The sequence below is a fragment of the Cherax quadricarinatus genome, chromosome 42, assembly GCF_038502225.1.
Source record: "Cherax quadricarinatus isolate ZL_2023a chromosome 42, ASM3850222v1, whole genome shotgun sequence".
NCBI classification, from domain to species: domain Eukaryota; kingdom Metazoa; phylum Arthropoda; class Malacostraca; order Decapoda; family Parastacidae; genus Cherax; species Cherax quadricarinatus.
The window spans coordinates 9,256,366-9,269,546 of record NC_091333.1 but is presented as its reverse complement, the minus strand read 5'-3'; the positions used below and the strand labels follow the sequence as shown (position 1 = coordinate 9,269,546).

The 13,181-nt window shown below is 43.7% G+C and overlaps 1 protein-coding gene across 2 annotated transcripts; it reads right to left on the bottom strand.

The window, feature by feature from the left end:
- Positions 1–2,237: 2,237 nt before the first annotated feature.
- Positions 2,238–11,261, bottom strand: LOC128706165 (uncharacterized; the record flags this gene model as incomplete). 2 transcript variants are annotated; one of them, XM_070093255.1, is given in 3 exon segments in its annotated part: positions 2,238–2,372; positions 3,099–3,195; positions 11,166–11,261. In XM_070093255.1, coding segments are annotated over 3 exon segments (235 nt in total), but the record flags the coding sequence as incomplete, so codon positions are not given.
- Between the last annotated feature and the right edge of the window lie 1,920 nt (positions 11,262–13,181).

Below are 13,181 nucleotides of genomic sequence, written 5' to 3'. Positions count from 1 at the left end.
AATCAGTCACTTAATTATTAAGTAATTAATTCAATTAATTTTTTCACTGATTGCATCCGGTTCAGGAAGGACCAGCGGGGAGATATGGAAAATTTTCTAGGGGTGATTACCTTTATGTACTTCAACATTACATGCTTACAAGTAAACTCATTGGGAGACAACCATATTGTTTACCGTAGTCACCCCGTGTAGACACGTGAGAAAACTTAACCACCCCTGGTCACGGCAAGTGGTTCCTTCGACCTCACAATCTTATCCATATCTATCCGAGACCAGTATGGATTGGATAGCACCCACAAGTACAGTTCTACTAATTAATTGTGGACTGTATAGATTATATTAGGGTAGCTGAATGAAGGGGGGGGGTAGGTTACACATGGATATACCCATCAAGGAAAAACACTTGTACATAATCTCTCCACTTACCAGATATTCTCTGGTGATCATTTGATGTAGCTGGATCACTCATAACCTATCCAATTACAACATACCCAACTGGCCAGTATATGTCTGCTATAACTAGAAGGGTTACTTAACTGTGTAAGTAAGTAAGTAAATTTATTCAGGTATACACAAATACAGTTACATAGAATTATCATACATAGCAGCATATGTGTAGAGAACCTAGGATAACCCAAAAAAGTCAGACAGAGTGACTTATTTCCATTGGGGTCCTTTTACCTTATTATTATAATATAAAGGTTATAATATTTTCTTATTATTCTACAATGAAGATAACATCTTATTATCATACTAAAAAGACTATCTACTACACGAGGGTCATTAAGACTATCTACAATACGAGGGTCATTACTAGGGTGATTGATACTCCTTATTTCCTCCATTCCCCATCTCATTTCGATGTCCTGCTACACCGACACGGTTCTTATTCCAGCAGGACGAGGTATCCGTCGGTTTGTCCCGGTTTAGAAGTCTTGCTTCCATAAAGCTTCACTATCCTCGGTACGAGAATCACGCATTCACTCGGAGCAGGGCGATCTATTTCACATCCCGCATTCTCTTAACTCAATGTTCTTATCACTGATTACATTACCATTCACAAGACGATTTAACGTCTCATAATTATTATACACATTAGAGGTGTATAATAATAAGATCTGAGGCCGATGAGCGAGGATTAACACACGGGTATTTCCCCTGGACACACACCATGGCCGCGCACCAGTCACACCCCGGTCGAACCATTATTCACTAATTTTACCACCTTTTTACGGTGGTCCCGTAAATCACGTTCCCTCACTCTTCACCAGGAACAGTTACGACACTTCCTATTATGAAATGAGGCCTATATTAATCCTTAGGCCGCCGTGAATGCCAATTTCCTGGTTACATGCTTTCCCAGCCTCCTCACCACATTCAAAACACTCCCGCCTCCCCCATGGCCCGAGTCGACCTATACCCCCGGGCACTCTTGGTTCTATCCTACTGTCAAATACATTTTTGACTCATATCGACACATTAAAGACCTATTAGGCGCTATAGCTTCGGAAAATCAAAAATTTTCCACAAACTTATTTCCATTGTGGGCCTCAATTTTGTCCCCCAGGATGCGACCCACACCAGTCAACTAACACCCAGGTACCTATTTGCTGCTAGGTGAACAGGACATGTGTAAGGAAACACGTCAAAATGTTTTCACCCCGCCGGGAATCGAACCCGGGCCCTTCGTGTATGAAGCGAGAGCTTTAGCCACCAGGCCGCCGGAAGTACATAATTAACCAGGAGACTGTAATATGTAAAATGACTAATATCTGAAAGGTATAACTACATGTATATATAATGAGGTTTGTTAAGAGCCTATTGTGATTTCTGTAATTAGCTCACAACACGAGCTGCTGGTGCACAATAAATTAACCACTCAGGCTGCACAAATTAAAATAATCCAGTATGATTTACTGGTAATTTGTCAAGAATTTGACGCGAGATATAACAAAGATATTATTGACCCACTCAACGGGTCAATAAGAGCATGGTATTCAGTAACTGATTCATCTGTCTCCAGTGAGTTCTTCACTTCAAGGTAGGTGACTTTATGCCGAAGGGCTCTTGATCTAAAAAAATTAGAGCTACCATGGCTTCAGTTTGTCCCCCATCCCCCCAGGTGCTTTATAATCCGTATGGGTTTAGGGCTCCTAGAAGACAGGTCAGGTGAAGAGGCGAGGAAAGCGCTAGAACCTAAGTAAAGTTAGTAGTAGTAGTGCGATACTTGTACTTACTAGTGATGAGCTTGACTGGTCCGTCTGGCTTGTACTTGATGTGTGTGTGTTGTGAGGCGACGCCGAAGCCAGCACTCACCTTGAAGACAGGCAGGTCATCCAGAGGGATCACCGTTGACGATACTGGCACCAGTACTGTGCCACCAGACAAACATTAACCATCATTATTATGTATTTGTTATTGTTTTTGTTTCTTCTTTATTATAATTATTTGTTAATTTTATATTTAATTCTCTTGAGGTAGTTACAAAAATTATATTGGGGTCCCGAGGGAAGTCAAACACCTCCTGGGGAATGGGAGGTAATCAGGCTTAATCCATATTCAAAATATAATACAAAGGATTCATTGATTTTGATTATTCAAACATCGTTTATTCTTTGACTAAACTCGGACAAATAAATTTTTTTTTTTTATTCTGGTTAACTGCCTCTGGTTAAGATCAAGTAAACATTATTATGGTTCACTACACATGGTATTTAGAGTTGAACAATAATTACAAAATACACATTAACATTTGTGACTTAATTCCGGTGGGGTTACTATACAGAAGTAGTAGATTGCTTTATACTCTTGAAGGTTTCTTGATTCTTAAGGCACCCCTCTTGAAGGACTCTTGATCTTTAAGGCACCCCTCTTGAAGGACTCTTGATCTTTAAGACAGCTCTCTAAGGACTTGAAAAGTATAAAATGCAGGACGCATTTTGTAGAAGTGGAGGTGTTTTGTAAGGAGATGAGAATTCCTGACGCAGATCTTGATGGTTCTCTCAGGTGAGCTTTTCGTCACATGATCGAGGCCATCGACAGACATTTTGGTCCATCTAATAAAAGTTTAAGATTGCATCATGATGTGATGGGCTCACCTTGTTGATATTTGTGTGTGTCAGATTTCTCGTACATCTTCATGGGTCCAGCAGCAGCCAGACTTACCAACGCCAATACTAGTACAGCCCGCGCCATCTGTGGGGAGGAAAATGAATAGCTGCTGAGCACCGAAGAGAGTGAACAATTGTTGATCGTCATCTGTTGACAAAGATGATTTAGTGATCATTCCCACATGTTAAGGAAAATGAAAGAATCTGCTTACCAGTTACAATGGCTTTACTCTCACTGGGACTCGCACATCTAGCTTTTTTTAATACACAGGATCGGGCCCGTAGGATCTCAATAAAAAAAAAAAAATAATGTAGATATAAAGTAGAACACTAGAAGTGCTTCATGACTGACGTCTTGCAAATAATGTCAAAATACGATCATAATGTCTAATTCATCACTTGTTGTAACTGATATAGTGGAGAGAAACACTGATGTTCCATAGCTCGATTGAAAGCGCACTCAGGTCATACACTGAGGTCCGTGGTTTGATCCCCGGTGCAGGCGGAAACATTATGACGTGTTTCTTTAAGATACCTACTGTCCCTTATCACCTAGCAGTAAATAGGTACCCGAGTGTTAGCCTACTGGTATAGGTCGCATCCTGGGAACAAAACCTAATTTGCCCGAAATGTTCTGCATAACAAGTGGCTTTCTATATGGTATGTCACTGATGTCAGCTATGGTCTGTATAAGTTGTATCATGAACTTGTAGAAATGACATTTTTAAAGATGGTAGCAGTAATGGAGAGCTTCACCAAGCAACATTTTTAAGACACCTCGAGACTACGAGATCCCTCAAGAAAGGTTCCTTGATGCAGGTGAGGGGCTCTTGGTCTGTGAAACTGGACATGCGCTCCCCTTTCGTAGATCGAATTTGAACGCCATTCCTTTGGGCGCTTTATGGCCCCTATAAGCTTAGTGGTCCGAGGGTAAAAACAAAAATGAAATTTTTTTAACAAGTCTAATATATGAGGACTCTCCGGGAGCCAGGGACAAATTTTCATACATAGTAACATATATGTAAATTACCCACTAGGATAACCCCGAAAAAGTCAGTGACTTATTTCCATTGGACGTGGGATGGAGAGAAGAGAGCAGAAAAAAATGCAGACTATAGGAGAGGTAATATTACACAGCAGAATGTGGGAGTTCCTCACTGAAGTTCGGTTGGAAGGATGTGACCCGTGGCCTGGTAGGCAAAGCTCTCGCTTCACATGCTGAGGGGTCCGTGGTTCGATTCCCGGAAAGGGTGGAATCAGTGGGCGTGTTTCCTAACACCTGTTGCCCCTATTCACGCATCAGTAAAATAAGTACCTGGGTATTAGTCGACTGGTGTGGGTCGCATCCTGGGACAAAATTGACCTAATTTAAACCATACCCCCGGCCGGGATTGAACCCGCGGTCATAGAGTCTCAAAACTCCAGCCCGTCGCGCTAGCCACTAGACCAGCTAGCCACAATAAGATTCATCCAACTAGGTATATTTCTACACCATAGGAAAGTTAGCACAGGCACAGAGGTGCCTGTGCTAACTTTCCTATGGTGTAGAAATATACCTAGTTGGATGAATCTTATTGTGGCTAGCTGGTCTAGTGGCTAGCGCGACGGGCTGGAGTTTTGAGACTCTATGACCGCGGGTTCAATCCCGGCCGGGGGTATGGTTTATTTGCAATCGTGTCATTACGACTTCTTAAGTCATGTTGACCTAATTTGCCCGAAATGTTCTGCATAACAATCACCTTTCTATATAGTAGTACGTCAGTGATGTCAGCTATGGTCTATATACCTTGTACATATACTAGAAGAAATAAAGATACTAAGACGAGGAGCCGGCAAAGAAGTGAAGCCAGACGATAAACGATGAGTCCTGAGATGAGGAGCAGTGACTCGATCCCAGGAATAACAACTAGGTGAGTTCATGCGCATAAACATACAAGGGTTGATTACTAAAGATAGGACTCCCCCCCCCCCCACACACACACACTGTTACACCTGGTCACGTACATAAAAAGTTCCCACACTCAGTCTTCCGTTCCCACTCAAATGCCATGTAGGTTTGGTATCAGCCTTGAGAAACACACACACACACACACACACACACACACACACGCACACACGCACACACACACACACACACACACACACACACACACACACACACACACACACACACACACACACACACACACACACACACACACACAGGAGGCCAAGAGAAGAATACGATGAGAGCAACAGAGCAATGATCGACACACTAGCCGAGGTGGCCAGGAGAGCACACATGGGGGGAGCAAAGTTACTAGTTATGGGTGATTTCAATCACAAGGAGATTGACTGGGAAAACCTGGAGCCCCATGGGGGTCCCGAAACATGGAGAGCCAAGATGATGGATGTGGTACTGGAGAACCTCATGCATCAACATGTTAGAGACACTACCAGAGAGAGAGGAGAGGATAAACCAACAAGGTTGGACTTTGTATTCACCATGAGTAGTTCGGACATCGAGGGTATCATGTATGAAAGGCCCCTGGGAGCTAGTGATCATGTGGTTCTGTGCTTCGACTACATAGTTGAGCTCCAAGTGGAGAGAGTAGCAGGAATAGGCTGGGAAAAACCAAACTACAAAAGGGGGAACTACTCAGGCATGAGGAACTTCCTTCAAGACATTCAGTGGGAGAGGGAACTGACAGGAAAACCAGTACAAGAAATGATGGACTATGTAGCAACAAAATGCAAGGAGGCAGAGGAGAGGTTTGTTCCCAAGGGAAACAGAAATAATGGGAAGAACAGAACGAGTCCTTGGTTCACCCAAAGGTGTAGGGAGGCAAAAACTAGGTGTACTAGAGAATGGAAAAGGTACAGAAGACAGAGAACTCAGGAAAATAAAGAAATCAGCCGAAGAGCCAGAAACGAATATGCACAGATAAGAAGGGAGGCTCAGAGACAATATGAAAATGACATAGCATCAAAAGTAAAGACTGACCCGAAATTGTTGTACAGCCACATCAGGAGGAAAACAACAGTCAAGGACCAGGTAATCAGACTGAGGAAGGGTGATGGGGAATTCACAAGAAACGACCGAGAGGTATGTCAGGAGCTCAACACAAGATTTAAAGAGGTATTTACAGTGGAAACCAGTAGGACTCCAAGAAATCAGAACAGGGGGGCACACCAGCAAGTGCTGGATGAGGTACATATAACCAAGGAGGAGGTGAAGAAGCTGCTATGCGAACTTGACACCTCAAAGGCGGTGGGACCAGACAACATCTCTCCATGGGTCCTTAAAGAGGGAGCAGAGATATTGTGTGAGCCATTAACAAAGATCTTTAACACATTTGAAACTGGGCAACTCCCTGAGGTATGGAAAATGGCAAATGTAGTCCCAATTTTTAAAAAGGGAGACAGACATGAGGCACTAAACTACAGACCTGTATCACTAACGTGTATAGTATGCAAGGTCATGGAGAAGATCATCAGGAGGAGAGTGGTGGGGCACCTGGAAAGAAACAAGTGTATTTTTGACAACCAGCACGGTTTCAGGGAAGGAAAATCCTGTGTCACAAACCTACTAGAGTTTTATGACAAGGTGACAGAAGTAAGACAAGAGAGAGAGGGGTGGATCGACTGCGTATTTTTGGACTGCAAGAAGGTCTTCGACACAGTTCCTCACAAGAGGTTACTGCAAAAGCTAGAGGACCAGGCACACATAACAGGAAAGGCACTGCAATGGATCAGAGAATATCTGACAGGGAGGCAACAACGAGTCATGGTACGCGACGAGGTGTCAGAGTGGGCGCCTGTGACAAGCGGGGTTCCACAGGGGTCAGTCCTAGGACCTGTGCTGTTCTTGGTATACGTGAACGACATAACGGAAGGGATAGACTCAGAAGTGTCCTGTTTGCAGATGATGTGAAGTTAACGAGAAGAATCAAATCGGACGAGGATCAGGCAGGACTACAAAGAGACCTGGACAGGCTACAAGCCTGGTCCAGCAACTGGCTCCTTGAATTTAACCCTGCCAAATGCAAAGTCATGAAGATTGGGGAAGGGCAAAGAAGACCGCAGACACAATATAGTTTAGATGGCCAAAGACTGCAAACCTCACTCAAGGAAAAAGATCTGGGGGTGAGTATAACACCGAGCATATCTCCTAAGGCGCACATCAATCAGATAACTGCTGCAGCATACGGGCGCCTGGCAAACCTACGGATAGCGTTCCGATACCTCAGTAGTCTTAAACGAATGTTTAAGACTCTGTATACCATCTACGTCAGGCCCATACTGGAGTATGCAGCACCAGTTTGGAATCCACACCTAGTCAAGCACGTCAAGAAATTAGAGAAAGTGCAAAGGTTTGCAACAAGACTAGTCCCAGAGCTACGGGGATTGTCCTATGAAGAAAGGTTGAGGGAAATCGGCCTGACGACACTGGAGGCCAGGAGGGTCAGGGGAGACATGATAACGACATATAAAATACTGCGCGGAATAGACGAGGTGGACAAAGACGGGATGTTCCAGAGATGGGACACAGACACAAGAGGTCACAATTGGAAGTTGAAGACTCAGATGAATCAAAGGGATGTTAGGAAGTATTTCTTCAGTCATAGAGTAGTCAGGCCATGGAATAGCCTAGAAAGTGATGTGGTGGAGGCAGGAACCATACATAGTTTTAAGGCGAGGTATGATAGAGCTCATGGGGCAGGGAGAGAGAGGACCTAGTAGCAATCAGCGAAGAGGCGGGGCCAGGAGCTGTGAATCGACCCCTGCAACCACAAATAGGTGAGTACACACACACACACTCTCTCTCTCTGCTCTGCTCTGTTGTCTGATTCCAAAGCGTCCTCCAAATAACTTAGCATGGGTGGCGAAGTGATAGTGCCTCTGGAGTGGCATTTTTGTGGGCACTCGTATGAGTCTTCCCGGAGAGACACCACATATAATTGTTTGAATTATTAATATAATGGCAGTACACATTATTCAAGACGATGGAGCTGAATACTTCTCCAGGCTGAGGGACTGACCACTTTAAAACAACTACCTCAAGGTTGATAGACTGATCACCTCATCTTGACCTCTCCACTGCTTCTGGTATCTCCATATTCAGCCACCTCTGTAATCAACTGAAGAAGCCTACTGTGTAGGCAAGACATTTCGGAAATATTGCACACATCTCGCAACTATTTCACTACACGTAACTATTGCACACATCTAGTTTCGGCAGTATAGTGTTTGTAGTATATTTTAGTATCACATACCCGCTGGCTCTTGCATTTCCTGCCTGTAATGGTACGAATGATAGTTTCCCTTGACCTGCACTGTCAGACTCCCGACCCGTGAAGAGTTCAACACGTGAAAATATTAGAAATAATTACAGAAATGTTTCCTAGTAATAATAAACCTTTTAAGGGACTGTGGAGGGAGGGTTAAGGGTGCGTTGATGCTCTTGAAGGGCTCTTGATACCCGGAATTGCAGCTATCTTAGCATCAAACCCAGTTAATTCTTATTCACCAAACGCTGTCCCCTACATTTTTAGCGTTTCCCGATTAATAATAATAATAATAATCAGCAATAACTTAGTCAGATAGTGTAAGAAAGCTATTTTAGATTCATAAAAGTTCAGATATTGCAAATAGGCTTCGCTCTAAGGGAGCGAGGAGAGGAAGAGGATGCGAAAATATTAGAAAAAGAGGTATTTTAATATTTTAATAAGGGGTCTCTCATTATTAGTCTTGCTATCGCTAGTCTTTAATCATTTCTCCTGAATGAAAAATTATAAGCGCACTTGTTTTTATTTATGGTAATTGTAATGTATGTTGTATACGAGTGTGAGGCCCCGCACGGGTGTGTGTACTCACCTAATTGTGGTTGCAGGGGTCGATTCACAGCTCCTGGTGTGTGTGTGAGAGAGAGATTAACTATTTGTAATTATTTATAGCTACGGTAGTAAAGCTATGCTCGTGGTGTCTCGCCTTCAGTGACCTAGTTTTTGTTTTGTACGTTATTCACCTCCCTGTTTCGTCAGTGTATCCCGTAAATTTGTGTATATTATATGTGTTTATTATATATACACTACATATTTACCGCCCACAACACAACCACACCCAAGGTCGCAGAACTGGATTTGTGTGAAGTCCCGTTCCGGGTTACACCATTGATGACAGGGGTCCTATTGCAACTGCAAGACCCCTACGGGGACCCGAGCAGGATCCCCAAAGAACTAACAGTGACAAGTCCTCGGAGCTCCTGGTGTGAAAATACAGGCATTGAGTTTGACTCTGGTGAAGTATAATCGTCGTCAGGTCCTCATGGTTCCTCCTTAAGACCGAGGATGGAGGATCTAGTGAAGCTCATTCGGTCACTGTCAGCATTTTCGTCCTCAAGTCCCAGCGTGAGATAAGTTATTTTTCAAGGAAGGTGACATTGTGTGGGAGGTCAAAACGTGGGAGCTTCAAAGAGGAGCATAAGGTCTCACATCTCTGGAGGCCAAGACGTAGGAGAGCTTCAAGGAGCAGCTAAAAGGTCTGGTGAGGAATGGGAGGGGGGGGGGGTTCAAGACGTGGGTGAACCGCCACTAACGGCACCAGGGGCTTGGCACACCCACGACCTTCCATATTTGGCCGCCATGTGCCCAAGTCTCCGTCACCAACACTAACACTAAAACCACCACCACCCCATTATCATCATGTTATCATCATCATCATGTTATCATCATGTTATCATCATCATCATCATCATCATCATCAATCCTCCCACCACTTTTTCTTATGCACCTACCGTCCTTGTTCCTTATTTTATTTCCTTAAATGCCCAAGACAAGGACGATAACAGAAAACTTCGGGAAAGTTGTGAACAGCAGAGGAAGTGAAACCTGGTTGTTTCCCACGACCCTTCACCAACACTTTCTCCCCGAGTCTCGCCTCCTAGTGTGTACTGAAAACACCCCCCATCCTGGTGAAGGGCTCTTAATCGAAGGGATAAGAGTTACCCTTTCTTTGGATCAGATCTGATAATCTCCCAATGCTCAAGCTTTATCTAACCCTCTGGGCTTAGCCCTTCCCCAGGATTACTTGTTATACAGTCATTTGTATTCTGCCCACTCCGTACGTTATTAACAGAAGTGTGTATAGGGGGGGGTGATGTGTGGGGGGGAAGTAAGTGAGCACTGCCTCATTCGTCTTAAACAAGAACATTTGCTGGGGTGACGAGGGACATTGAGTCACACGGGAAGAATATAATTTGTACAGCTCATTTGAAGGTTGACTCTCTATTATTCCTTGTTATACCTGTGTGACTTCACAGATGTCTTCCATCCCCCCCACAAGTGACGTCACAGAGCTCCCCTCCTACACTAGGTGATGTCATAAGGGTTGCCCCTCCCACGTGCTGAATAATTCAGGGAACTCACTTTCATCACTTTTCTTCGCATTATGAAAAGAAAGAGACCAATCCAAGTTGTTGCTAATGTTATATTCACGTTGAAGTGCCAAACCTGTAGGAGTTATACAGTGCCTGGGGAATGGGAGGTAATTAGGTTTAATCTAGGGAAGAGCAGGATAGCTCATAATTCCTTGTATCTAAGAGTCTATTAGCATAAAGGCACTCTTCTTGAAGATTAAACATAGCCAAATTACAGGTGATATTAGAAGCAGATGTGAAGGGATGGGGCAGCATCACACCACCTGGAACACTGCCTCATTCAGATTCAACAGCCTTGAAACCTTACCGCTCTGTTGCAAGTGTAACGATAAATTAGTACTTTGATGACGACTTTAGTCTCCACAGGGCCAGTCTATAGCACAACACAGCACCAGTCTCCACCTTAGATTCTGACAATAACTTTTCCTTTCATTCTCTGGTAGTGACAGGCAGAGATATTATCACCCTGAGGCCAAGCTGCACACTAACACACTTTCACTTTGCTGGAAACGCAGTCCAAATGGCCTACTAACTCTCTCTTCACTGGAAACTCTTCTTGAAAACTTTTCTGAAATCAGTTTGGCTCTCGGTTCACTCAAAGATTTACTGTATAGTGGCCGCCCATAGCATATACGTACCATTCTAGAGTATGGTGGGCGGTGTCGCAGTGGGCGAGGTTTACGCGTAAGGAATGTAGGCGCTCGCAAGCGTCGAGAGAGACTGAGGTTCTGAACTTCAGGTTTCTCAATGTACTGAGCTGCTGGTCTCAGTTGTCGAGTTCTTTTAATACTCTCATCTCTATCTCATTTCCTCTTATTTCAGAAAACGCGAATTAGCCTCAGTGTCTCGTATTACTTTGTGTGTATATATTGATAATGTGTTTTCACTTTGAGGCCATTCAGTGTATGGTGGATATATGGGAACAAGAAAGCAGCTGGCATCTCAACATGCCTGGAAGGGTTACGGGTGCCCAGGATACGTCGGATTTTTGCCTAGTATCTTATCCAGAATATTAAGCTTGTCAACATTACTGTTTTTCTCCCTACGCACGACGCTTCTGCGTGGAGGGAGGGGGCTGGCGGGCGGCTGGTAGATCAGGGATGGGTTTAAGAAAAACAGTAGGATGAGATGAGGGAGAAGAGTTGTCCTGGAGGCCCTTGGAGGATAGAGGACGTCATCTGGAAGCGAGATGCAAGCTACGGGTTGCCTTCATCAGCTGATTATTATTATTATTATAATCAAAAAGAAGCGCTAAGCCACAAGGGCTATACAGCGCTCTTCATCAGCTGAGTATAGCACGCACAACCCCTGGACGCGGGGTCACCTTCACGAGGTGATGAGGTTGATTTGTTAGTGCTTAGGGGGTTAGGGCCTCCTCCCAGCTAGAGGTGTAACTCTCCCCACAGGGTATATGCTCAAGAACTTAGCATCTCTATTTCCATAAATGGTGGGGATATTTCCCCTTTCGTCTGAATTTGTGACACGGCTGATGACACGGAACAAATTATGAATATGTACCTCAGAATGTGAAAAACTGACTTTGAACAGTTTTAATTACCTTGTGATTATAATTTCTGTAATATGAGCGAATTGTTCACGTTAGTAGTGAGGTGTATGTCTTAATATTCAAAACGGAATGTGGGTAAACCAGTGAATGACCAAACGGTTCTTGTGTTTTGCAAATAAAAAACAGCGTGCATGGGTAAGCCAAAGGTCACTACTGTCGTGACTCACCAGAAGGCCATCGGCAGTACCACCATCACATGTGCTGTCAAGCACTGTCTTATGGCACCTCCGTCGTAGTGCACCACTGAAAGGGACATTTTGTGCTCGACTTATATTAGGCGATTTTTCCCTCATGAAACGTGTCGGCCTCAACTGATTCTAAGTAGTTCAGTTGTCTTGGGAAGGCGATGAATTGACATTATAAGCTGTAGAGAGGAAATGGTGGGCGCTGTATACTTGTACAGGGTTTAAATTTAATTATTATTATTATTATCATCATCAACTGTAGTAATATTCACGGGTAAGCAATAAATCAGTAATAATCTGTATAGGTTTCGTCAAGACGTGGATGTTGGCTCTCTTCTTTCTACAAAAAAAAAAAAAATATCACAAGTTTTGTGGATGGAGAATGTGAAGCAGAGGCCTCGTGGTCACCCGCTTCCAGGAGATATTGTCCGTGTGTAGCTTGTGGTGTGTCGTCGTTTGTAACAATAAGTACTATTATAAATCACGAGGAAGCGTTAAACATACGGGAGGGGGGGGGGGGGTCATACACAGTGCCTTGTGAATTTAACATTCTGAGGTGTCTGTCGGGACCTCGGTCAACTTTTAAAGAAATAAGTACGATGTTTCTGATTTTATTATGCTGAGTCTGTTTTAAGTTAGAATGATACTCGAATTTATTTTATTGATTTCGTGAATATTTCTATTATTTTAGTTTTTAGCTTGGGTGGGGGCGGGGGAGGGGGGGTTGTGCAGTACTGTCATCTAATATTTGTTGTACTTTATCAAGATAGGCTGGTAAGCTACAATAGTCCAGTACTGTCACCCTGTCAAGTGAAACGGAAGCCTATTAAACGTTTTGCACTCTGACAGGATTGCTAGTCTTCTCATCAGCATATAAGATGATGGGTAACTCTTACATCTGC